Source organism: Notechis scutatus, chromosome 3, assembly GCF_049901735.1.
Source record: "Notechis scutatus isolate UNSWTSFEM ecotype Mainland chromosome 3, rNotScu1.2, whole genome shotgun sequence".
Taxonomy (NCBI): domain Eukaryota; kingdom Metazoa; phylum Chordata; class Lepidosauria; order Squamata; family Elapidae; genus Notechis; species Notechis scutatus.
The window spans coordinates 34,372,783-34,400,178 of record NC_142011.1 but is presented as its reverse complement, the minus strand read 5'-3'; the positions used below and the strand labels follow the sequence as shown (position 1 = coordinate 34,400,178).

Sequence of the window (27,396 nt, the reverse complement as noted above, 5' to 3'; positions counted from 1 at the left end):
TAGCAATAGTAACAGGGTAACGTGGCTTTCATTGGAACAAAATAATACAATTGAAAGAAAAGTTGAAGTATTCCCCCAGCGTATTATTTATGGCGAAAGTTAAAATGGGTAAACATTCCATGTAGCTAAGGAGGATTTTTAAGTAGCCTGCTGCAGTATACTCTAAATATTGTTGGTGAAAGTCCAGGTAGGAAAGGCATAAGCAATGCTGGCAGAAACAGGACAGATTTTTCTGGTAGTTCCTGTCACTTCCCGTCTTGATTATTGCAACATGTTTTACATATGGGGCTGCCCTTGAAGAATGTCCAGAAGCTCCAGTTGGTGCAAAATGCAGCGGCCCACATGGTTTTGTGCAGACCCCGGTGTGCACATGTTTCACCTCTTCTGCGGGAGCTTGCATTGGTTGCCAATTCACTTCCAGGTGCAATTCAAGGTGCTGGTTGTCACCTTTAAAGCCCTTCATGGCTTGGGACCAGGTTATCTGAGGGAATGTCTCTTGCTGGTCACATCTTCCTGACCCATTAGAGCGAGGAGGCAGGGAATGCTGTGGGTCCCATCCCTGAAAGAGATACACCTGGTGGGACCCAGAAGAAGGGCCTTCTCCGTGGTGGCTCCTTCTCTCGGGAACATCATTCCCCCAGAGATTAGAATGACCCCCTCTCTAATACTCTTCTGGAAAGCACTGAAGACCTGGTTCTTCCAGTGGGCCTAGGGAACCCAGAGCAGGATGGAGCCCATCAAATGGCTCGTGTGATCTGCTGTTGTCGGGGTGGGGGATGGCAGTTGATTATTTTTTATTTATTTTTTCTCCAGATTTTGTTCCATTGTATTTTATTAATTTATTTGATCCTTTTTGTTAGTTTTTATTGTTTTTTTATTTTAAATATGGCTTTACAATCTGTAAGTTGCCCCGAGTCGCCATGGGCAAATAGGCGGCAATATAAATTCAATAAATAAACAAATAAGTAAATAAATAAATAACTTTGTTATCTCCTTACAGGCTCGAATTGAGGAGCTGGAAGAGGAACTTGAGGCAGAACGAGCTGCCAGAGCCAAAGTGGAGAAGCAAAGAGCTGAAGTAGCTCATGAGCTGGAAGAGCTGAGTGAGCGGCTTGAAGAGGCAGGTGGTGCCACAGCCTGCCAAATAGAGCTGAACAAGAAACGTGAAGCAGAGTTCTTGAAGTTACGCAGGGACCTGGAAGAAGCCACCTTGCAGCATGAGTCAACTGCTGCCACCCTGCGCAAGAAGCATGCAGACTCAGCGGCTGAACTGGGGGAGCAGATTGACAACTTGCAGCGGGTCAAGCAAAAGCTAGAAAAGGAGAAAAGTGAATTAAAGATGGAAGTGGATGATCTAGCTTCCAACCTTGAATACCTCACAAGGAACAAGGTGAATGGTTGAATCATGTGGAATTCTATTAAAACTTATTGTTTGTGTATTAATGGGGAGCAGGGGAGAGTTATTGTGTGGCAAATGTCTCATATTAGAATTATCAGTATGATGAAGGGTTTATTCCTCCCACAGTTGCTATTTTGGCCTTCGTGTCAACCCTTTGCATTATGCTAGATCTTGCTTTTCTGCTTAGACCAGTCATTTTCAAAGTTGGCAAACTTTTTCAAACAAACCTATGTGGATTTCAACACTCCAAATTCCCCAGCCAACCATGACAGTTGACACAGTCTCTTTGGAACTGAAGACATATATAATTCTAATATACTGTATAGGTACTTTTGAAATGTTAAAAAGCATATATTTGATGCAAAAGACAAAGTATTGAGAAAATATGTCTTCTCATCTTATCAAGTTTCTAGACTTAAAAGCTATAAAAAAACCTCAGTAGACCTGGTAAAAAAGTGTCATAATAGTTAAAAAATCTCAGAATACAGACTGAAAACAGATTTTGGCTCAACATATTTTTAGGCAATCTTAGGGCTAACATAAGCAGACTAAATGTTACAAAACTAGAAATAAACCTTTTTGTTTTTTAAAAACACCAATTGTCATTAATTATACAAATAACAAAACTTATTTTTTCCTAATAAAGAATTGTTATTATAAAAAAGATGACAGTCTTCCCTCAGTTTGGAAATAGAGATCAGATTTGTCTAATGCAGAAATCAGATACTATATTTCAATAACTGTTCTTCCCACTTTCTGAATGACTTATCTTCACTTCATTCCAGTAGTTTCTTCACTGATCAGGACTCTGAATGACTGATAGAAGAAAAGCAGTAGCTAACTCTTCTTAGGATGCCTCATGTATTCCAGTTGTGCATTCAGTCAGGAAGCTAACAAACTTGCCATATGAATATAACACTAAAGTCTGAACCATGGAGTAGAATTCTTAATCTAGACTTAATGGATATAAAAAATAAAACCCCAGCAGACCTTGCTTATTTAATTCTTAGAGAATTCCAGGATATATCCAAATCTTTTCTTTCTGTTACAGGCAAATGCTGAGAAACTCTGCCGGACATATGAAGATCAGCTAAGTGAAGCCAAATCAAAAGTGGATGAGCTCCAGCGTCAGCTGGCTGAAGTGAGCACCCAGCGTGGGAGACTGCAGACTGAAAGTGGTATGTTGTTACACAAACACTGTATAGATCCTGAGAAAAGACTAAGCTGTCAAATCTATCAGAGCAGTTTTTACCTTTGAATAGCTCCTGTAATGGGTTTCCCCAAGGTGAAATCAATCTAGAAACATAGCATTGATCATTGATATACAGTATTATGACATATGAAGAACGAAAGCTGCTGTAGAACATTGAGGAAATGTGATTTGGTACAAAAAACAAACAGACAAACAAAACAGGGGATTTGTGCAATTCTAGAAATGGGTAGAAGAGGAAATGTCAACCTTTTGAAATTATCAAATCTACCTGCTACCTTTTGAAATTATCAAAGATATAGGAATGTTGATGTTTCGTGAATCTATGATTAGCAGTCGTTGCAGAGAAATTTCTGTGTATTGAATTTGAACAGCGTGTATGGTGGAGGTGCTTAGGGGAGAAAGTTGTATAAAAGAAGACGGCCGTCTTAGCCAGCATGGTTAATATGAAAACTACTGTATTTCATTGAACCTCCGGGTGGGCATATAAATTATCCACATTTGCTATAATTGTTTTATTAACATTTCTTAATGATTAGCTAAGAAAAGATGAGTTATTAACTGATCTGATGGCATACTCATAAAGTCCAGGATGATAACAGCAAACACGGCAGAGTAACCAAGAACCACGTACAATCTAAGAATAGCTTTGGTTCCATATTAACTAGTTTCACTTTCTTGAAATGATACAACTTTAAGTTTTTTTATTGAACTCACAGAATATCTATTGGAAGTCAGGACCAGTCCTGAAATTTACTGTGTCTATTTTTGATACCAAAGCAACTGAAAACTATGCGTTATGATTTGATAATGAACAAATTTGACCGTGATATGTATATGTTCTTTTTTACAAAACCAGGTGAACTTAGTCGGCTCCTTGAAGAGAAAGAATCTCTTATAAACCAGCTGAGTCGGGGCAAAACTTCCTTTACCCAAACCATTGAGGAAATCAAAAGGCAGCTAGAAGAAGAGACCAAGGTGATTATTTAAAGATATAGAGGTTAGGTCTGTGGTAATGAGCAGCTGATTTTCCTGGATTCAGACTGATGTTGGTTAACCATTTGTCTGAAGTGGTGTAGGGTTTCCTGCCTAAGCAGGGGGTTGGACTAGAAGACCTCCAAGGTCCCTTCCAACTCTGTTATTCTATTCTATTCTATTGCACAATTTTAGGAAGATTTGCAATCTTGCCTTGTCATTTTAAAAATTGTTTTGCATAGCCAAAATTAAGACACTATAGGTTCCGATTGCTTACCACATATGCACTTATTTTTCTCCTTTGCTGATATCATTCAAATGATGTTAGTGAGTAAGCAAGAATAAGCAATTCTTGATGAGACAAAATGACTCTATAAACATTGGACAAATGCCTTCTCATCTCAAAGCCAAGATAAGAATAGTCAAATTTTCATTGATCTGAAAATGTGGAAGGAAAAAACCTCAAGAGTTTAAAACTTATAGTGTTTTTTAAATTGTATGCTTCCCAGAGTCATGTTTTGGGAGATGGGTGTGGAGTGGAGATTTTCTGGAATGTATATATATACATCATATACATATACATATACATATACATATACATATACATATACATATACATATACATATACATATACATATACATACATACATACATAATACATACATACATACATACATACATACATATATATATATATATATATATATATATATATATATATATATATATATATATATATTATGGATCTTTGGTTATTCGGGTTTTCTCCCACGTAAGATTGGAAGTATCTAGGCAACGTTTCGATGAAGTCTCATTCATCATCTTCAGGCTTGTGTCTTCGGCTCTGTGCTTCTCAGAGTGATGTGAGCTTGCAGCTGCTTCTTCCTTTTAACTGCTAGTGGGGGTGTGACTTGATTGGGTGGGGGCTTGGCTGTGTTCTGATTGGGTGGGGGTGTGTTCTCATTGGTTGGGGGTTTGGCTGTGTTCTGATTGGTTGGGGGGTTGGCCGTGTTCTGATTGGCTGGAGGTGTGTTCTGTTCAGGTGGGAAACGTTGCCTAGATACTTCCAATCTTATGCAGGAGAAAACCCGAATAACCAAAGATCCACATACAAATACCCGCGAGAACCTCAGAAAACATATATACATTATATATATACAGTCACCTTGTCAGTATATGCATCTATGGGAACATATCAAATCCCATTTTATTTAGCATGGAGAGAGTTGGAAGTATTAACTGCTTGATAAAGGATTGATTTTATTTTGATCCCAACAATTTTCAACTTTCCAGTCCAAGAATGCTTTGGCTCATGCTTTGCAAGCATCCCGCCATGACTGTGACCTTCTGAGGGAGCAGTATGAAGAGGAGGTGGAAGCCAAAGGGGAGCTCCAGCGCTCTTTGTCCAAGGCCAATGCTGAAGTGGCCCAGTGGAGGACCAAATATGAAACAGATGCCATCCAGAGGACAGAGGAATTAGAGGAAGCCAAGTGAGTTCCTGTAACAGTCATTCACACTAAATATATTCTCAGACTCAAAATTCTATGATGGAGGGAAGCACTTTGGTATCACAGCGATGCCCATTAACATTTTTGTAGTGAAAGCAGGGGGAAATCCCATATTAGGACTTGTTGTTCCAGGACACCATGCAATGGAAGCAGTAGGGCTTCTGAAACTTTGCCTCCAGTGCATGCACCTATACCTTCCCTGTCTAATCAGGATGATTGGCAAATTTCAGGAAGAAGCTGGCCACCCGTCTACAAGAGGCAGAGGAGGCCGTGGAATCAGCCCATGCCAAGTGTTCCTCTCTGGAGAAAACCAAGCATCGTCTTCAGACTGAAATAGAGGATCTGTCCATTGACCTGGAGAGAGCTAACTCAGCTGCTGCTGCTTTGGACAAGAAACAACGTGGTTTTGACAGGATCATTGCTGAGTGGAAACAGAAATATGAGGAAACGCAAGCAGAGCTGGAATCTTCTCAGAAAGAGTCCCGTAGCCTGAGCACAGAACTTTTCAAGCTCAAGAATGCCTACGAAGAGTCCCTGGATAATCTAGAGACGCTCAAGCGTGAGAACAAGAATCTGCAAGGTATCAATCAACAAGGCTGTATCACTTTTAAATGGCACAGTAAAACTTTTTAAAAATTATCCTTAAGGCAGAAGCAGAAATATAGGACAAGGCCAGAAAATGGAAACAGTAAAAGAAATAAATCAGTTTTCTAATATGCTTCTTCTGTGCCTTTTTGTAAAATAAGACAATAAAATAAGACAATCCATACCTAATTCAGGGTGGCTCAGATTGTTGATTGTTATACATTCAGTTCGAAGTTGTTTATTGCTTGACTGTATGAATTGGCTTTTATACAAGCAGGCAGAAAAAGGTTTAAAACAAAGATAGCTCTTTTTTGAGGTGATTTTGAGGATATTTGTTATCTGAAAAATAGTGGGAAATTGTCCTTTTGCAATTCGAAAGGTTCTAGTCATATTTCTGTGGTAAAATTTCAGGGGGAAGGCTGCAAAGATGGGATTGGGAGAGGTTGCAGGTGGGTGGCCCATTAAATAAATAAGTAGATAAATAATCTATCCCAACCAGTTAATCAGAAAATGAGTAGAGAATTGATTGGCCAGTATTTTTAAAAATGTGTAAGTCTGAGATCAATATTGTAGCTCCATAACACATTGGATAATGTGAGACTGATGTTCTGTTCCCAGATAACCATGTCACCTTGGAACAGTTGCCATCTCTAGATGGGTATAATTCATAGGACTTTAAATAAAAGGAGAAATGCTTTGCAGCCCTTTGAGCAAGTTGTGTGTGCATGAAAATCTTACATTCAACCAACCATATAAGACCAATCCAGCAAATAAACCTAATATTCAGAGTTTTAGAATAAGTATTTTGCTTATTCTTTGATGTGACTTTTGACTGCCTTTTCCTAGACATTAATAATTATTAAGGAAAGAAAAAACACTTAGATATACTAGTTTGGTGATTGTTTAAGTGACTCTATTAATACAAAATGTACAAATACAGGTAGGAATGAATGATAACATTCTATAAACCAGTGAATGGAGTATAATGTGATCAAAACCTTCTATTACCCCTAATGACATGAGATTGCTCTGATCGCTCTGAACCTTATAGGCTAGAAGTTAAATTTGATTTTGAATATAGTAGAGAATGCAAACAATAGGTGGGAGTTACCCAGGTTTCCAGTCTAAAAATAAATGTATAATATCTGCCTTGGTCTTTTCAGAGGAGATAATGGACCTAACTGATCAAATTAGTATGAGTGGAAAAACCATCCATGAACTTGAGAAACTGAAGAAAGGTTTGGAGACTGAAAAGAACGACATCCAAGCAGCCTTAGAGGAAGCTGAGGTAAGCTCTTGAATTATTGTGGTAAGCCTTGTTATTATTTAAACTTGACATGTCAGCAGGCATTATGCTTTACTTGGTTTGGATTTAACATATTGAATGTATTCAGTGCAGCTATCTGTAAACTGTGGATTATGATTTAACACAGTATGTGAACCAGCTTGTTGTGCCATAGTCAATAAATATTTAAATGTGATCTGTATACCGAGCAATATGAGTAGTATCCAAATCACTTCCCAAGTACAATGGAGGTGGCAAAGAATTGGATGTGAAGGGAATAGTGTAACATGAGGTAAAGATGGAGTAGAATTGGCGGAACTATGAAAGAGTATATTTGCTTGGTATAAACATAATGAAGAATAAGTGGCTTGCTTTTACATGAACCAGTTTGTTCAGCAAATCATGATTTTTAAAAAAAGATAATGGTTTAAGTAGAGCAATTATCCAATAGGACCTGTAACAAACCCTCTTCTTGTTTGTCCCAATCTGGCTGTTGCCTTTTGCTACTTGCTCCATGTGTCTTTGATGCAGTATTTAAAACCCAATAAATAAAATTACAGTAGGAGCAGGCCATTTATCTGGATCTGACATGGCATCTAGAGCTCTGAAAAATGTATTTCCAGATTTTCCACAAAGATCTCCTAATGCCTAAGAACTATTGGATATTATAAAGATGTTTGTCTAATCCACAAATAAGTAATATGGTGTACAGTTGTTTGAACTTTAATTTTAATTTAATTTTCATCAATCACAACCACAGCTTTGTCAATGGAAGTCATTATGAGAATTGATCTCTTTAAACAATAGGAAAAAAAATTAAAAAGGAGGACAATGATCAGAAATGTTGATAGTAATCCACAATCAGGATTTAGCACATTGAAGGGAAGTGAACTTTATCACTATTTATATTTCTGTGATTTAAGGGAGCCCTGGAACATGAGGAGAGCAAGACCCTGCGTATCCAGCTGGAGCTGTCCCAGATCAAAGCTGATGTTGATAGGAAACTGGCGGAGAAAGATGAAGAGTTTGAAAATTTAAGGTAGAAATATGACACATTGGAGAATCTGTTATATACATTATGGGATGAATTGTAGTGGTATTATCCTCTTCTGAGATTTTCATGACAAGTGAGGAAATCTACTCTCAGAGGCACTGTTGAAAAAGCAAGGCCACATTGATGGTTCAGTGTGACTGGTCTAATGAATTAAGTCATCATCTTCTTTTAACGACTCCATAATCCCTTGCTAGGTGGAGCCTGGGCAACTGAATGGAGCTGAGTGTTTACTGGCCAGATGCCCTTCCTGTCACCAATGTGGAGTTTTGTTCAGCAGATATATTTTCATTGTGCCCAGAGAGAGAGATATCTGCCTCTACCTAGGATCGAACTCACAGCCACCTGATTGTGAGGCGAGAGCTCCACCTCTAGGCCACTGTTCCACTTGGGCTAATGAATTAAGTGCCGCATACTAAAACCCTTTCCTTTTTTCTTCCAGGCGTAATCATCAGAGAGCCATGGATTCTATGCAGGCCTCATTGGATGCTGAAGCCAAAGCCAGAAATGAGGCTGTCAGGTTACGAAAGAAAATGGAAGGCGATCTCAATGAGATGGAGATCCAGCTGAGTCATGCCAATCGCCAGGCTGCTGAGTCTCAGAAACTGGTGCGGCAGCTCCAATCCCAATTGAAGGTCTGTCTTAATAATTTCTCAAGTAAATGTAGTCTATCAGCCAGCTGGGGCTCTCTTTCCCAATCTTCTCAATGATTATCACCTTATATTAAAAGGTGGCAGTTTTATTTGGAAGTATCATGTGTTATTATTTTTCTGTCTTTAGGGGCTGCAGAAAATGCAAAGCATTGTGCAGTGATAACCACTGTGGGATAGAGCTAAAACTGTTAGCATTTCCCCCCCTATGGGGAATTAGTTGCTCCCCTCAGACTGGATTTATTAGCTAGGAACTTAATGCACTGTTAAGAATGTTATTTTAGTCCCAAGAAGCTAAGTGCAATAGAAGGTCAGGAGTTTGTCATGAGGTAGTGTGATTTTGGGACACTCTGGTGTCTGGAAATCTTCATATGGCCCATACGCTGCTCACCATCTTTCTTTGTGTTCACTATTGGGAATCATTGTTTGACATCTTTAGTGGTTTAGTGCAGAACGTTTATTTTTTTCTTGTGTTAAAACTGACTTCCCTTGATACGATCCCCAGGATTTGCAGATTGAACTGGATGACACTCTACGCTATAACGATGATCTGAAGGAGCAGGCAGGTGCCTTGGAGAGGCGAAACAACCTATTGCTGGCTGAAGTGGAAGAGCTGCGGGCATCCTTGGAACAGGCCGAACGTGGAAGGAAATTGGCTGAACAGGAGCTTATAGAGGCAACAGAAAGAGTCAATCTGTTGCACACCCAGGTGAGCTGGAGAATGTAATTTCAAGCAGGAAGAACTATTGAAATCAGTTTGAGATAGGAAGCAAAAGTGGGAGCATTTTCATGGTTTACTGTTCTCTTCCCAACCAGAACACAAGCCTAATTAATCAGAAAAAGAAGATGGAGACAGACATCTCACAGCTGAGCACTGAAGTGGAAGAGGCAGTGCAAGAATGTCGAAATGCTGAAGAAAAGGCTAAAAAAGCCATCACTGATGTAAGGGGCCTAAAGAGCAGGGGTGGGGATATTGTAAGGGCTAAACTGATTTTTCACATAGGTCTTTAATGATGTGGCAGTTTCCTTCCCCAGTGTTTCCCACAATTCTCTTCTATGGAGCTTAATAGCAAATACTCCATGAAAATGGGTATTTGAGTAGCATCTAGCAACTTTTGTTGATGGGGGAATACCTGGCAGCAGGATCAGATACTACTGACCTTGTAAGCCAGCTTGTCTCAAGCTAGTGCCCTCCAGATAAGTTAACTGTAATTTTCATAATCAGTCGCAGTAGCTAGTTTGAATGCTACATACATGTTTTGGCTGTTGTCCCTATCAGGCAGCCATGATGGCAGAGGAACTGAAGAAAGAGCAAGATACAAGTGCCCATCTGGAACGGATGAAAAAAAATATGGAACAGACCATCAAAGACCTACAAATGAGGCTGGATGAAGCCGAGCAGATTGCCCTTAAAGGGGGCAAGAAGCAGATTCAGAAACTGGAAGCCAGAGTTAGTATTTTAGAGAATATCTATTTTTTTTTTCTGGCAAGAATCTAATTTCTTGAGGATTATGTGGCCAGCGTTCCCAATAAAGCTAGACATGATGGGTTATTAAAAGTTTGGATTCGGTGAGATCTGAAACCATTTAAAGTTAAATAAAATCTTAGGCTCTGCTGCTGCAGAGGCAATAATCCATCATGTTGTATTCCATTAATATCCTATGGAGCTTTCCGGTGCTTTGTGAGGCATTACAAACAATATAGTTCTTTGTTTTCTGAGCCAAGTAAGAAGACAAAAGAACTTCATTGTACTGTTTGGTCTTATTCAGGTACGAGAACTAGAAGGTGACTTGGACTTAGAGCAGAAGAAGAATGCAGAGAGTCAGAAGGGCATTCGCAAGTACGAGCGAAGAGTCAAAGAACTGACTTATCAGGTACAAGTTTCACAATCTTCATGGTGAATCCTCAGATCCATTTTCATTAACACATAGGGTGAAACCAACAAAAACATTCATTATACAAAAGTGAAATTTCCCTTTTTGCCTGCAGATTGTCTCACCATTTTAGCAGTAATTCTTCAGAAGATAGCAAACACCAAGATTGTTTCATTTGGAGTGAGAGCAAGAACTATTGTCTTCTAATTTGGATTTGTGATTTTATTCCATAGACAAAAGTGATGGGCATCATATCATCACTTTGGCTACATGATTATCAATTGGTTTACACAGCAAACAAGACAAATTCTCCTTTAAGGCTATTGACCAAAACACCTAAGTTTGAATAAATAGTACAAGAAACCAAGATTTCGGCTAGAGATCTTTCACAAAATTCTCTTATTGTATCCCCAAATCAAACTGAAATTTTCCCATGTCACCTTCTCTAGTACATTTCTATCAATTAAAGAAAAGCTCAGGAAATAGGAATCAAATGATAGAAATCAAATTTGAACACTTTGCTCAAAATGGCACCTATGTATCTATAATAAATCAGGAAGGGGGATGACATATTTCCAACAAGTGAAAGAACACTTCAGAAGTTTCTTCTAAGGAATATGAGTAGAATCTCAGTTTAGCTGCTCAATTAGAGGGAGGGTATATCTATTAAATCCAACTACTTGTTAAATTTGTTATGTTAAATCCAAATGTACATCATTCGAATAAATTTATTTATGTAAATACATAACCGATGTAAATTACATCATTTGCAATAAAACAAAACCTCAATTTGATGGATGAGAGGGGGTGGAGTTGAAATTGAAAAAAAATGTATTATTTTGGAAATCTGCTTAAAAAAACCGGGGTCCACTAAATCAAGTTTATCAGAAAACTCACACTTTTATAGTCATGTGGTAGTAGTAACATATATGGGATAAACCAAATATCTTATCATTTCATTTAAATATCATTTCAGACTGAAGAGGACCGGAAGAACCTGGCACGAATGCAGGAATTGATTGACAAGTTGCAGAGCAAAGTCAAGAGCTACAAGCGTCAGTTTGAGGAGGCAGTAAGTATGAATCTGCATAGGGATTCCAGCATTTTAAAAGGCATCAGAATGCTAGACCAACTCGCTTGGATTTACACCTTCTCTCTCTGAATTATAGAGGCATTAGTTTCCCTACTACCATTGAAAATGTGCCAAACATTTTGTGTGTCTAGAACATTGTTTGCCATAATTCCCGGCATTCAGTGCAGCCAAGAATCTTTCTCATATCTCGTTCCGCTACTTCAAATTCCATCTTCTATTCATAGGAGCAACAAGCCAACTCCAACCTGGTCAAGTACCGCAAAGTGCAACATGAGCTTGATGATGCTGAGGAACGAGCAGATACTGCAGAGACACAAGTGAACAAGCTGCGTTCTCGCACTAGGGAAGTTACTCTGAAGGCGAGAACAATATTGCCTGAGGTAAAGCGTGGTAATTATCAGTCTAATTCCTTAATGGATAAACTGTTGGGGAATACACATTAGCTCTCCATGTGACGTTATTTCATTGGCTTCACTAAAGGCTACTCAGCTGTAATCGATGTATAACTCAGGGAATAGATAGGAAAGATGGCTGAGACATAGGGCATGAGAAAGATTAATGTGTTCTCTGTTTTTGCTTGCTTAGACAAAAATAATTCTTTGTCTTGACGCATGAAAACATAATGTATCACAGACTGGGTTTGAGCTTTCAACAATGTAATGTGTAATCAGAATACAATAATTATAAACACCATTGTATTCTGATGTGGAAAATCCAAGGCACAAAACAACAGAAAACACTTTTCATGAAAGAGGGAGATGGGGCTCTGAGAAGCTATCTGTAGCAATCAAATTTGATAGTAACCTTTTTTTTATTATTGTTAACAGTATGAAGAATAAGAAACTCCAGTATAACATCTCTTCGATGAATATGTCTATGGAATGAGTATGTCTATGTAATGGCTGCAACAGTCATTTCTGTTTCTGTATTGAATAAATAAAGTCTAATGCTCATGACAGAAAGTGTGTAACTTCTTTTGAGAATATTCAACTGTAGAATGTCTTCCTGTTTTTGTAAATGGAAATTTTGTGTTACATCTTATTTACAGACAAACCTCAAATGTGGAAAGAGTCCTGCAGCATCTTTTGAGACTAACATTATTTAAGAAATAAGTATAACCCTAACCCTAAAATGAAGCATTTTATGACGTCCATAAAAAAATTAATCTCCAGTGTAACCAGACTTTCAGAATTTGGCTATCACAGCCCAACACAACTCCCTTGCTACAATCAATGATGAACATTCAACAGTCTCGGAGACCTGCTGCAAAATAAATTCCTGATTGATTTACCTTTTTACAAACAAGCTCAAACTGCAGTTCTTTGAATGATATTTCTCGAGACATTTTAAAATAGAATTCTTTATTCCATTTAATACATTTATGTTGTGTTAGTAAGTATTAAACTGGGCAGCATGAACATTAATTTGTGTGAAGTAATTAAAAGGGCCAGAAACATTTGCTGGCTAGGGGAGCCGCCTTTTTGCCACAAAACAGTTCCATTCTTTCAGCGGTTTCCCATTTTTTTTACAGCCACATTTAAATTTGATTTGTCAGCTATTACTCCTTGACGCAATTCATAGCAATTTAGTTGCTCATCATACACAAAGAAGATCTAAAGCAGGAGCTGTGGAAGAGGAACATGGGCACTCGGGTTTCCCTGTAAGGAACCAAAAGGCCAATAATACACCCTGAGCCAAAACCTCCAACCCAACTCTTTGGAATTGACTACATGAAAAGCCAGAAATAAATGCACAGCATGATAGTAAATCATCCTCAAAGTAGCTAAGTATTTATTTTAAGTGAGAGCAGTCTCACTGAAAGCCAAATTGATTAGTAAAAAGGATGGTCTTCCAAAGGCAAGGCATATGTATGAATTAGGTACTTAGAATTCATTTTTGTAGACTATGGCCATACTGTGCTGATGTTTCAATTCTAATCAAAAGGAACCCACAGGAATTTGAGTCTTTATTCTATATTTTTACTGCAATTACAGAGTCACTACAATGACCTAGGGTGAGGATTTTGTAGAAGCAACTGACTCTCTCAAAACTTGTCCCAAACTGAAGTCTTGAATGACATTCTCCAAAGGCATCAGATGTATAACGGAGTACAGGGCCACTTGGGGAAGTCAGTTTAAACATATCCTTTAAGAGATTTCTTAAAAGCAAGATACATGATTTACTCCAAAGTTTCCATTTTATTTCTGACAAGCCATAAAGGATAAAACAATAGGGATAACCTTAATAAAGTGCTGTTTTGTTCAGGTAATAGATTCACAATTAGACAATTATTGAGCAGTCAGCCTTTCTTGACAGGGCTCTTAGCATTAAAAAAAGTGGACGCTGTTTTTGTCCCCAGTAAATACCTTAATAATTTTGTATGCAAAACAACCACAAGAGATCTGTTGTTTCTATTACTTTTGCCTAAAAATAAGGTGCAATAGCGCGTGCAGAGCAAATGTGAATGGGGGAATAGCTGATCAACTATATCTTCATTTCAAGTATAGTAGGTTTCATGGAGATGTCTTGCTATTACATTTCTAATTACATTTCTAATGGCCAATTCTTTATCTTTTGAAGGATAAATTTTAACAGAATACAACCAAGATATCTTCTCAATATTTTTAACTTGAGGCTTTTCAGGGATCTATTCTGTTTAAGGTAAAATGCTATAAAATTGTAAAGGCATACACAAGAATAGTTGAAAGTTAAGGACAAAAAAGGCTGTTCTAATCCTTCAAACATTCCATAAAGTGCCTGAGCACGATGCTGTAATGAAGATTTTATTAAAAAAAAGTTTCTGGAATCAAGCACCAGATGTCTTCCAACTAACTTGCTTAAACACTGGCAGTTACAAGAGCAAATTCCATATTTACTGAATAATTCACCCCATATAAAATACAAGTATCAGTAGTAGACTAGACAACTTCCAGTTACTATTACACATTAGGAACAATATATTATATATATATATTGTTCTGGTGTTTGGGCACATACACATCAGAATGGATGGTGCTAATTCTTTAATTTTAGCTGGTGCCTCTGTTTCCAGAGTGCAAATTAGTACACCTTTCTGTTCAACAGTAGGTTTTATATTCAGCAAAAGCAATACAGTACTGTGGAAGGACGCTCCATTTGCATTATTAACAAAATGGCCGAACTGCAGAATTTAGAGAAAAAAAATAATTTTTTTCTATAAATTTTTAATTTATTTGTTCTTCTCTTTTTTGTCTATTAGATTTACAAATACAATCAAATGGAACAATAAAAAGAAAAGAAAAAGGAGATGAAAAGGAAAGCATTGTAAAATTGATTAAAATGTTTCAAACATATTTTGATATAAATCTATATATTAGACTAATATTTAATGTTTTTATGATCGGTTAATTTCACATTTCTTAGATCAGGCAAAAATTAGTGTATTTTTTATTTACAATGTGATTCATACTGGTTAGCGTTCTTAATTATTTCATAAAAAGCTAATTTTAATATTCTGAAAAATATACATAGATTTATATCACTATCATTTGGAAATTTATTTGGCTAATTTTACAAGGTTTGTAAGTAAAATCTTTCCATTTCCTTTGTGTTCTTTTTATTCTTCCTTGTTTTTCCACTGACTGTATCTGTAAACCTAATAAACAAGCAATCAAACAAATAAAGCCAGGAAAAAAAGCCAACTATTCCATCACTGCAATATATACCTGTTCTAGACAGCACTGTAAAAGTCCATTGAAGACAAATCCACAGGCCAGAGAGAGATACTTCTGAATGCAATAATACAGTGAACCAAAGAGGAGAATGGGACAATTTAGTAGGAAACATTTCTAAAATCATTTGCAGAGAAAAAGGACACACCATTATTTTTACGTATTTAAAAGTGAATTGTACACACGATCCTCTTGAAATGCAAACAAAAGAAAACGATGTGAAAAATTAGGAGTCAACTTTTTATGATGACTTAAGAGTGGCTGGTGTACCTTAGGTGTGCTCATAAAACCAGCTTGTTTCAATGACTTGGGAAATTACCTCTCCTTTTAACTTCTAATTTGGGTTACCAGAAGGAAAATCAGAGCTAACCCTTGCATATTGAAAAGATCCCACCTACCAAGCTCAAAGGCATCTAGTCATAACAAGCATGGATAAGTGGACCTTTTTGCAGACAATTCCAAACAGTATGCAGATTTCCCTGAATATGTGATACGTTTCAAGTTTGTGAAATCCTGCTCTTTAAAGAGGGCTGTGGGACAAGGGGAGAAAATACATTTAAGATAGTAATAATCCATAGTTCCAAGTTTGTGCACACAGCATATCCCTGAAAATCCAACATCTGCAAGATTCCCTCTGAGGTATTGTCCACTGGAAGTGAGAACCGGTCCAGTTATTCTTCGCTGAAGTCTCTGTCAATCTCCATGTACGCCTCATCAATGTAGCTAACTATGGCACAAGGTGATGTCCGATCCGTACTAAGCAGAACAGACACAGTCTCTTTCCAATAGGAAAAACTAATACATGAACTCTGTAAAGGGAAAAGAAAGAAAAGTAAGCATAAACCAAACAAATGTCTCTTGAATATGGCTTGCTAGTAGTAGAAATGGGGTTCTATATGGGATTGCTCTTGAAAAGGATCTGGAAGCTTCAGCTAGTTCAAAATATGGCAGCCCACCTAGTTTTATGCAAGTCTAGATTTGCACACGTGCCATCTCTCTTGCAGGAACTGCATGGATTGTTGATTTGCTTCTGGATCCAATTCAAGGTGCTGGTTTTAAAGCCCTACTCGGCTTGGGGTCGAAGTTATTTGAAGGACTATATTTTTCCAATTACATCAGGGTATAGTGGGGAAGCAGGATATTTTACAAGTCACCCTCAGTAAAGGAGGTCTACCTAGTGGGGCCAATAAAAGGGCCTTTTCTGTGGTGGCTCCCTCCCTGTGGAACATCATCCCTGCAGGGGTAAGACTTGCCTCCACCTTGATATTCTTCTGAAAGGGCCTGAAAACATTAGTTTGCCAACAAGTCTGGGAACCCACCAAATGATTTATTTGAATGTTGTTGCCAGGGGAGTGGGGATATCTCAGACATTGTATATGGTGCTTTTTTTTGGTAAGCTGTTTGGAGTCATTGTGAGTGAACTGGGCACTCATCTAAATTTCCTAAATAAATATATACATATACTTTAACATGCCATCAACATCTCATTGCTAGTATTTGAATATGCCATTAAATATTTTGAGTTGATATTGTAGCACATATGCACCCCTGCCACAACAGTAATGAAAAATGCTCTGTAGAAAAGTTTAGCCCCCTTTTGCAGGAAGTGTGGAAAGGTTATTTTGAGGTACAACAGATGTAGGAACTGTTAAAACATAACCCACCAAATTGATCCCTGCCCTCCAAAAGTCCATTAAAATTGTACCAAAAATTAGCAGTTTGCCACCAAATTTTGGAGACTCAATCTTGCTAGGCTGGGGTGTTACAGAATTCATCAACAATTCATCATCCTACTCTTAACCTGATCTCCAAGAAAACTAGATGCTATAGAGAAATCTATCTAACAGATAATCAGAGTTGGAAGGGACCTTGTAGGTCATCTAGTCCAACCCCCCGCCCAAGCGGGAGACCTTACACCATTTCTGACAAATGGCAGTCCAATCTCTTCTTGAAAGTCTCAAGTGATGGCGCTCCCACAACTTCCGAGGGCAAGCTGGTTGATTGTTCTCACTGTCAGAAAGTTTCTCCTTGTTCCAGGTTAAATCTCTCCTTGTTCAGTTTCCATCCATTATTCCTTGTCTGGCCTACAGGTGCTTTAGAAAATAGCTTGATCCCTTACCCTCTGTGGCAGCCCCTCAAATATTGGAAGACCACTATCATGTCTCCCCTGGTCCTTCTCTTTACTAGACTAGCCAAGTCCAGTTCCTGCAACCGTTTGTTGTATGTTTTAGCCTCCAGTCCCCTAATCATCCTGGTTGCTCTTCTCTGTACTTTTTCTAGAGTCTCAACATCTTTTTTATAATGTGGTGATCAAAACTGGATGCAGTACTCTAGGTGTGGTCTTACTAAGGCTTTATAGAGTGGTATTAGTACTTCCCTTGATCTTGATTGTATCCCTCTGTTAATACAATTTAGGATTGCATTAGCTTTTTTGGCTGCTGCTGCACATTGCTGGCTCATATTTAACTGGTTATCTGTTTTATTCTATCAAAAGCTTTCTTCTCTCCTCCGCATCACAATTTTGAAACAAAAACATTTGCAAGGAACTTAGGTTCAGAGGTGGTACTCAGCAGGTTCTGACCAGTTCTGGAGAACCGGTAGCGGAAATTCTGAGTAGTTCGGAGAACTGGCAAATACCACCTCTGACTGGCCCCACCCCCATCTATTCTCTGCCTCCTGAGTCCCAGTTGATCGGCTGCGTCTTCTTTTGTTGCCCTGCACAGGAGAACGGAGCTGGAAAGCAAGTCAGTGGGGTGGGGAGGGAATGGGATTTTGCAGTATCCTTCCCCTGCATGCCCATCAAGCTAAGCCCACCAAGCCAAGCCAAGCCACACCCACCAAGCCACTCCCACAGAACCGGTAGTAAAAATTTTTGAATCCCACCACTGCTGAGGTTGCAGGCTTACGTTTTCTAAACAGGTGCTGTCCTTGTCCTTATTGAGGTAATGCTGCTGCCAGAAACGAAGAAGATTATGAAAATTGTTCAGTATGAAACCAGGATATTTCTTCGTATATTCCATCTCTTGAAGGGTACGCAGATAAAATGGAAGCTTGTCTTTTCTTCGAGCTAACATTAAGATAACTAGACTTGTGTTCAGACAACTTACATTTTCCTAAAGTTGAAAAAAAGAATCACACTGTTAGTTATTCTACAGAATACTATCGACAAGGTGTAAACTATCATTTTATAAACCAATATAGACATATGATTTCTGAAATCCAATTGCCATATATTACCTGGGTCAGTGTTTGTACATGAATAATATTAATGAGTCGGAAAAGAAAGGACATCCTCATGGACATCTGTGACATGTATGATAATAGGCGGCACTCAGACAAGACTTCTGCAACTACAAAAAAGGAAGTGTGTTAGGTTTAAAGTGATGAGTCCTGAATGAGTTATAATTCCCAAAAGAGGGGGTATGTTAATATGACTTCCATTCATAGCTTGTTGGAAAGATTGGTTGTTGTTAGGAATGTAAGTCACCTAAGAGCTATTTGGGTTGGAAATATATAAACCAGGATAGACATTTTAATACCGTCTCTTTAAGAAAATGCAAAAACTGTAGTTGGGTGTGGTTTCTCAAACGGCCATAAGATGGAGCCAGAAATCTGAGTTGTTTAGTCTTAGTCTCAGAAGAGAGTGTATCTCAGTGAGTCTCTGTTTTCCTTCTGCTGGACAGTATTGCCGTTCCTTCATTTTTCCGTCTAATTGACTGCTATTCCTGGATGACACTGACTTTGTTATTGGATTATCCCTGGACTAAAAACTGACTGATCTTACTTGTGAATGACTTTGGATTGTATTTTGAACTTTGCTTAAAAGTTTCTGGAAGTAAAAACTTACATTTGCTGTACAGCGTATCTGTGTGCTCTGTGTGTATTATTCAAACACTACTCTCAATACGTCTCCCTGTATGCGCTCATTCTCCTAACGGGGAATTACTTCAGCAGTTGTAATTGAAGTGCTTTTCAGAATGATAATTTTGGTCTCTTCAAAGAAAACCTGGCATTAGCCAATGCGGTATCAATGATGGGAAGAGATGGTATTTAAGACAAGGGGTATTTGTTTCCTATGGCCCAACTACACAAACATTGATTGCACAATGGCTAGTAAAATTGTTGGTTATACTGGAATATTTACATCAAGGAAGATACCGCTGTTCATCAGCATTTCAACAGATTAAACTACATTTATGAATAAACTATGTTAATGATGTCAGAGCATTTCTAGCTATGGCTAAGAGTTGTACAGGTAAGGTGCAAAAAGACATATTTGTGCAGATTTTTAATGTTATTCCTTGGCCTCAAAAAGATTATTTTACCTTTAATATCTGACTGGCTCTCAAATCGATCCAGGGACAAAGTAATACAACGGACCAACATGTTAGAATCAACCAGTGAACTGTTGATCTGATTCAAAAATATCTGAAACTAAAATATTGGAATCATTAGGCTCTATCAAGAATATTACATATAAACAAACAAATAAAATACTAAAATTATATAGAAAGGATTCTAGGATTTTAGTTTTACCTTTTCATCTGAATTGATGTACTTATTAAATCTCTTGAAAGCATCTATGTTGAATTTCATCAGTTCCCCCAGAAGATCAAAATAACTTTGAAGCACATCTCGTGATTTGCATTCACTGTCAACAATGCAGTACAGAATATGCTGGCAAGATTAAATGGACTGTTACTATAAGTTCAAGATATATTTTGTATTACAATAATAATAGCAATAGTACTTAGACTTATATACCGCTTCTAAATGGTTTACAGAGTCAGCGTACTGCCCCCAACAATCTGGGTCTTCATTTTACCGACCTTGGAAGGATGGAAGGATGAATCAACCTTGAGCCAGTGAGAATTGAACCGCTGAACTGCTGGCAATTGGCAGTCAGCAGAATTAGCCTGCAATACTGTGTTCTAACCACTGCACCCCCACGGTTCTTAGAATACAATTAATTATATAGTAACATGATATTAAAATCAAACATTTGCTTAGCAACAAGAATTTTTTGTTACATATTACAAAAATATATTTTATTATCTGAGAAATTATTAAAATTAATAATGTATACCTGTACTGTCAAAGATACAAAACCACAATAAATTACAAACATTCATACATGTAACAATAGTTTTCTGGTAAAGTTTAAAAGTTAATTTCTTGAATACTGGTGCTAAAGCTAACATTTAAATTACCTCTAAAAGTCCCCTTTTTAGCAAGAACATCTGATCTGCAAAGGAAGTAGCGCCTCGTAAGAAACTTTCAACTGCTCTTGCTTGCCAAAATCTGGTAAAACAGAAGAAAATTAAGCACCCCCGACGAGAATTGCGAGAATGTTCAAGAATAAGTCACATAAATGTTGGAAATGTCATCAGATACCTGGTTCATATTACCATATGTGGTGGACATGCTCAGATGCAAAAAGATATTGGACTATAATCCACACATGGTTGAAAAAGATGATAAAACAACACATAAGACTTTAAACCTGAGATATTTTTATTGGGAATTATACCGGAAATATATAGTAAATAATTGGAATATTTGATTGTAAATGTTTTAACAGCAGCTAGAATTGTATTTACTAAGAATTGGAAAAATGAAAAAATACCTATGCAAGAGGAAATTATTAAGAAAATCATGGACTCTGCTGAAATGAGTAAATTGACATTTGAAATTAGAGAACAAGAAGACAAACAATTTTATATGATATGAGATTTATTTTATCAATGGTTAGATAAAAAGACATGGTAAAGATATAGATTAGGAAGCTTTACAATAAAAAGTTAATAGATTGATATAGAATACATTATAAAATATATAACCATTGGAAGAATGTATAAGATTAAATTATAATGAAATTTAGAATATCTCGCATAGAATGATGGAGAAATAGTTTAGTCAAATGAATGATTGATGATTGATAATACATAAGCACATGTTAGATTGATAAGGTGAGAATTTATACAACTTTGAGTAATGACAAAAAAAGGATAGCACAAAAGATTGTAACCAACTGACACACTGTACGTATATAATTGAAAGATGGTTTTATGTTTTTATGTCTTGTTTGTATGTTTGTTGTAAAAAATAAAAACTTTATATATATATAGAAAGAAGAAAATTAAGCACATGTTCCTTCTTTCTCCATTAAACACATAACCAACACAAAACAAAAATAACTTTTTTATTCACGCTTATACAGAATGTATTCTTTTTCTTTGGAGGGAAACATTATGTGGAGAATAAATTTGCTCATCATGTAACTGGAACTTTGCCATAGCAAAAAAGCATGCAATTTTATCACTTCAGAATCAAAGTCATATTTGTGCATCTTCTTACTAATGGAAATCATTAGGAAAAAAATATCTCATAGCTATCTCTGACTACATGCATGGATCTCGCACACAAGAACACTTTATTTTGGATCTAAGGCTTCGATAGCCAACATCTCTGGAGATTAAGCAATTTTTAATACCATGGCAGGGCTGAAGCATTGCAGGGTAAAACAATGAATTTATTGTTTACTGCCATGTTCTCAATTTAACTTTTTAATAGAGGATAATGAAAGACATTCTCTGCAGGCCCCAAATATCAGATTCTCTTATGACAAAGCACTGTTTTATGTAACAAGAGCAGAACTCACCTGAATGATGATTCTGCTGGTTCTTTCTTCATTACTTGGAGAAGTCTGGTTAGCAAGCCTCTTTTCCCATCACAAATTAAACTTCTAAAGTGGAGAAAGGTGTGACAGTGAGTAAACCAGTGGGCTGCCATGTGAAGTCATAAAGTTACTATTCAACATACTTGTCTTTAATAGTGTTCAGTACACTGCCCAGTTTTATGCAGAAAGTCAAGGTCTGCATGTCAGATTTCACTTGTATGGCTTTCACATTTGGACTGTACAGAAATTTCCACCAATATAATACAATCTACAACACCTTTTCTGTCTGGATTTTAAAAATTGATGCATTTAAAAACCAAGTCCTCTCTGCAATCAGAGTGGCATAGATTTAAATTTAAGCTGCAATGAATACAAGACTGATCATACGAGAAAGACAAGGTAAAATGGACCTATTGTCAAAAGATTACTCCAGGAAACAAATTATGCAGAAAAATTTACAGTTTTATACCTGTCTGTGTTGACAACAGCCTCGACCTCAGGGATGTTGGCTTTTTGAGAGATTGCGCTCAATTCATTAAGTTCTTGGCTGTTTAAAAGTAGATACTTGTTCCTAATGTGAACATTAGAACAGATGAATGAACACCTTCATTATGTAATGCATTATCTATTTCCTATTTCCAAAACTGACATCGTCTGCAATAATGCCAAGACATAGTCAATTTATAAAAACAATATTAGGCGGTAAACACGGGAAAATATATTGAGTAACCTCTTAGCTCATTCACAGTTCGGGACATTGAAGGTTCAGGGAATGGATTTAGTAATCTCATTCTATGCATCTACGTATGAAAAAGACTCACAAGAACCCACAGAACCTGTTGACACGTCGTATTTCCATACACACACATACACACATCTTACTCATATCTCCTTTCTGCCTAAGCATCCTCTAATTAATTCTACCTATCATCACTTTTGTTTTTGTCTTCTTTTATTGCTGCCGAAACACTTCCAATAGGATTTCCATGCTTCAGCTCTGAATTTCTGTGCGAGGTTTTCTGTGCATCCCTCCTTGTCTGTAGGATCTCTCTCTCTCTCTCTCTCTCTCTCTCTCTCTCTCTCTCTCCCTCCTCTCCCTCCCTCCCTCTCTCTCCTTTAAATGACTGCTATCTTCTACTATCTCACCAAGTTTCAATCACTTGTCTTCCTGATTTACCATCTCTAGTTCTTCCTATTTTGTTCTTATACTTTATGCACTGCCGAAGAAACATCTTACGTTTTGAATAACACCACCTACTGGACTCTTAAGAGTTTCCCAGAATCTCAGCACTGAATACTGCAATGCTGCAGCTTCTCAAGTCTCTTCTGATAAGGGCACAAGACTGCAAATGAAGTAGGTATAGCTTTGTCTTCCTAGGCAGAAAAACAATGCTTGCTTTATTGTCCTTACTGCTTGGAGCTCATTCATTTGGCTCCCTTAAGCTGGGTTCTTATGTAAAAATTCCAGCCAAAGTACTTTCTTCTTGACTTCTCCCACCAAACTCCTTTCCCAAATTCTTATTTGCTGTTCCTGTTTTCTTACTCAATATAAGTTTTAAATATGTGACATGTATAAATATTGATCAAAGATAATTACTGTATGCATGATTGGCTATGTTGCTATTTTTGAGGAGCTTCTGACTGTATTAAAAGTGAAAATGTTCACTGTAAAGCTACATGTGCAGAGAAATTGCAACAAGGATGGCAAACATATACTCACTCATGATGATCACTAAAACTCTGAAGTAGTCTCAAAAACTGAATTTTCAAGGTAATATCCTGCAGAAGGAAGGTTAATTACTTTTATAAATAAAATTAATGAACTGCATTCATCAGCATCAGCAATTTAGGCACTTCCCATCACTGACAGAATTAAATACAATATGAATAAAGTAGGGAAAGCCAAATGAAAGAACAAGTAAAATTGAAATCAAGAGAAACTAGCTAAAAATACAGAAAAATACACACATGAATTCTACAAATGAATTCAACAAGGGGCTCCAGCTGCCCTAGCCCAGGGCCAAGAAAACAGGTGTCAAACTTGATTGCATCATGTGACTTATGAGGTAATTGTGACATTTTTTGCCACTGCAGAGCCAGAATGGGCGTGGCCTGCGCGTGACGCATCAGGATTGCAGGCCGCCAGTTTGACAGGCATAGCCTAGAAGAAAAGCCAAGTCTTTAAAACCTTTTATCATTATGGGGAAGCCACCTGGCTCTCAGAGGGAAACCTCATTCCAGAGAGCAGAGGACAGAAAAGATGTACTTCCTAAGTGCTAAAAGATAGTTTAATCAATAAAAATGTTTCAACTCTATTGGCTTCTATATCTGGGCAGACATTATGGAAGAAGGCAGGTTTGCAGATAATTATGTATTGCTAAGAAATAACCAGCACTTTTGGTTGCACCTGGAAAAAAAACTGGCAGCCAATGCAACTTGTAGAGCAGGATTGACACCTACTACACCACAATATGGTGTTACCTTTCTAGTTGCTTTTATAACTCAGGATGGACCTGGTCCAACAAACAGGTAGTGGAAGCTATGGTTCAGAAAATCCTGTCTACTTCCTTAAGAATCACTAGATCATACTACAAGACTGAGATTTGGGCATCTTGGCCACGCATGCCATACCTGCCTAGTAAGACACCAACTTGGAGAGGAGCTGAGACTGCATTCATTATTATATTACTATTAGTAATAAAAAGAATATACAATTTACTAATAAAAATATCCCAAGGCTGCATTTGGCATTAACATCTCAGGTTTCAAAGGAATCTGCCTTTTTATCTCCAATATGTCAGGATTCTTCCAAACCTAAAAATGGATTCTAGAGATTTCAGAATTACTACCTATAGTGGATTTAAAACAGGTTAACACTCTGAAATAAATGTTGCTAGCTAGATTAAATCTTGGGGTGGTAATAAGGAAAATTACCAATTACCTATGCTCCTATCTAAATCATGAAAACACTTCTATTTTCCACCTCTAAACTTTTCCATGGCCTAGAAATCAAAGAAGACTGAGACTGATTAATACTTAAGACAAAAAGCCTCAGGGAATGTTAGGAATGTGAGCTAGATTGATAAATAAAACAAAAGAAACAAATAAAAAATTCTAGAAAGCAATAGCAAACAATTTTAGTGTGACCAAGAAAATATATTGATGTAGCTACTTGTCACCATGACAGAACTCAACATAAAAAAGGTATTTTTATAGTTACAGCTTTCTTGATATTTTGTGACCTGCCTTACATCTAGGACAGTCATATGGTAATGTTATTTATGGCACGTTTCTCACCAGGATAAAACTAATACTCACCGGGCTACAGTCACAGTTCTGATTGTGCCCAGGCAGAACAAGGGCTGATGCTGAATGTTTCCGCCATATTAATTTATCAAATAAATTATTAAGGCCAGGGATCAGTCTAAATTCAGCAATCATTTTGTGAACCTAAAGAAGAGCATTCAGTTAATTCACCTTATCTATCACTTCAAATATTGGAAGGAAACAGTATTTATTCCCCAACCCTGTTAGTGTTCTGACCCAGGCTTCCTTAGAGAGCATAAAACACAATCTTAGTTCTGGCAAAACCTCTTTTATTTCCATGGCCGTGAATTATGTTCATTCACAGCCTGCAAAACTTCACAAACAGTATTTCAGGAGAATGTTTATAAACCTTATCACACTTGGAATGCTGCCAGAGAACTAACTGCCCAATGCAGGGCAAGGCCAAACTTGACACAGAGTCAAACAGAACTTTTCAAAGCTTGAATCGACCAGACGAACTAATTGCTTCTCCCGTTCGCTCCTCTTTTATGTCCTATGTAAGGGGCCAATCATCTCTGAGGTGTGGCCTTACTCCTGAGTCGACCCTGCTTTCTCAATTGTTCTTGTCTTCTGGTAGCCCTGCACATGCACAGGCTAGGAACTGGTTCCAGAAACTCCCTCGCCTCACTGCTGTCTGAGTTTGAAGGCAGCTGCTGACTGCCAGCCTGCCCTGGCCCCATCTCTGCCTCTGATGCAGAGCCTCGTCCGAGCCTTCCTCAGCCTCCAAGACTGGCCCAGGTTCCTCCCCAACCTCCTCACTACTGTCCGACTCTTCTGTTGGCTCTGTCAGACGCCGGTGGGCCCCAACAGTTAGCCTTTTGTAGAGCTCTAAAAACCTGGTCATCTTCCCAAACCTGGGGTCCTGAATGTGCTAAGGGCCCTGTTTCCTGGCTTTATTGTTAATTGGTCAAGTATCTTGGCTGCTATGTATATTTTGGATATTTTTTATTGTTTTAAAATATTATTTTTTAAAAAATTGTAGTATCTATCTTTTTGAATTAGAAGTCACCAAAAACATTATTTAAAATGGGCAGCTATAGAAATTGAATGAATGAATAATAAATAAATACCTTTCAGACATTACTGATTAGAAACAAATTAGTTATAAGTCCTTAAGTGCATCTGGTATCATCTTAGTAAAAGGAAGGTGTAATACTACCGGTAAGGTATATATTTGGTATTTTCCTATTAAAATAAGATACTGGTACCTGATTTAGGAGGTATAATCTATTATCTAAACTTTTTTTTTCAATGAGTAAATTCTTAATAGTAAAGGCATATTCTAATTCATGTTTTGTTACTTTACCCAAAAGCTTCTTTGCCTAGTGATCATGTAAGACACATGAACTGACAAGTGACTCAGAGCATTTCTATTTTATCCCAGAGAATAAAATGTGCAGGTTTAAAAATAAGTACTTAAAAAAAGATCAGCAGTGTCTTGAGAATGAAACTAAGTTTTGTTTTTAAAAGGTTGTAAAATTTCAAGGAACAGAATTTCAAGGAGAGAATATATATATATATATATAAAATAGTAATAGCATTACCTGATTTCTTTGTCTCCCCATTAAAAGCACACAAAGCACATATAAAACTTCCAATTTATACATAATTTCATGCATAATTTTCATGGACTGAGGAAGCTGATTCCTTGTTGAGGTGTTGGCAAATCCACTCTCATCTGAAGATTCTAAAAGCAGAAAATTCTTCAATGTAGAAACCTTCATAAGACATTGCTTCACCCTGTGTGAACTTCCTTTTATGAAATCTCCTGGATCCCATCCTCATTAACTGTCCAACTGCAGTCATGTACACATGTTTGGGACTCTTTCTCTGGAGTGTGATTTAAATTCTTCCTTACTAGTGACAGCTCTGCTCTTCCCCAGCCTCAGTGCTTGAGAAAGATTCTTATTCTAAGGAATAGCTATATGCTTGACTAGTTATGAAGTTTTTAAGAAGAGATTGGACAAACATTTGTCTGAAATGGTATAGGGTTTCCTGCTTGAACAGAGGGTTGGACTAGAAGTGGCCCCCAACCTTTTTTGTGCCACG

The 27,396-nt window shown here is 37.4% G+C and overlaps 2 protein-coding genes across 3 annotated transcripts in view; one reads left to right on the top strand and one right to left on the bottom strand.

Annotated features, from left to right (window-relative positions):
- MYH7B (myosin heavy chain 7B) overlaps positions 1-12,593 on the top strand; it is a 49,388-nt gene extending 36,795 nt beyond the window's left edge. For both annotated transcript variants that reach the window (XM_087959452.1, XM_087959453.1), the window contains 15 exons: positions 1,001-1,390; positions 2,451-2,577; positions 3,469-3,587; positions 4,879-5,075; positions 5,324-5,673; positions 6,842-6,966; positions 7,887-8,002; positions 8,457-8,649; positions 9,170-9,373; positions 9,481-9,606; positions 9,944-10,114; positions 10,434-10,538; positions 11,515-11,610; positions 11,856-11,990; positions 12,459-12,593. In XM_087959452.1, coding sequence (XP_087815578.1) covers positions 1,001-1,390; positions 2,451-2,577; positions 3,469-3,587; positions 4,879-5,075; positions 5,324-5,673; positions 6,842-6,966; positions 7,887-8,002; positions 8,457-8,649; positions 9,170-9,373; positions 9,481-9,606; positions 9,944-10,114; positions 10,434-10,538; positions 11,515-11,610; positions 11,856-11,990; positions 12,459-12,470 — 2,466 coding nt within the window. In that variant the 3' untranslated portion in view covers positions 12,471-12,593. The remainder of the gene's footprint in view (positions 1-1,000; positions 1,391-2,450; positions 2,578-3,468; positions 3,588-4,878; positions 5,076-5,323; positions 5,674-6,841; positions 6,967-7,886; positions 8,003-8,456; positions 8,650-9,169; positions 9,374-9,480; positions 9,607-9,943; positions 10,115-10,433; positions 10,539-11,514; positions 11,611-11,855; positions 11,991-12,458) is intronic.
- Positions 12,594-12,975: 382 nt separating this feature from the next.
- The window catches only part of TRPC4AP (transient receptor potential cation channel subfamily C member 4 associated protein), a 34,979-nt gene continuing 20,558 nt past the window's right edge, over positions 12,976-27,396 (bottom strand). The window contains exons 9-19 of the mRNA XM_026684004.2: positions 26,892-27,034; positions 25,339-25,470; positions 23,741-23,799; positions 22,490-22,591; positions 22,003-22,086; positions 20,552-20,642; positions 19,878-20,018; positions 19,667-19,775; positions 18,579-18,691; positions 18,248-18,454; positions 12,976-16,150 (exon numbers count right to left, since the gene is read on the bottom strand). Coding sequence (XP_026539789.1) covers positions 16,013-16,150; positions 18,248-18,454; positions 18,579-18,691; positions 19,667-19,775; positions 19,878-20,018; positions 20,552-20,642; positions 22,003-22,086; positions 22,490-22,591; positions 23,741-23,799; positions 25,339-25,470; positions 26,892-27,034 — 1,319 coding nt within the window. The 3' untranslated portion in view covers positions 12,976-16,012. The remainder of the gene's footprint in view (positions 16,151-18,247; positions 18,455-18,578; positions 18,692-19,666; positions 19,776-19,877; positions 20,019-20,551; positions 20,643-22,002; positions 22,087-22,489; positions 22,592-23,740; positions 23,800-25,338; positions 25,471-26,891; positions 27,035-27,396) is intronic.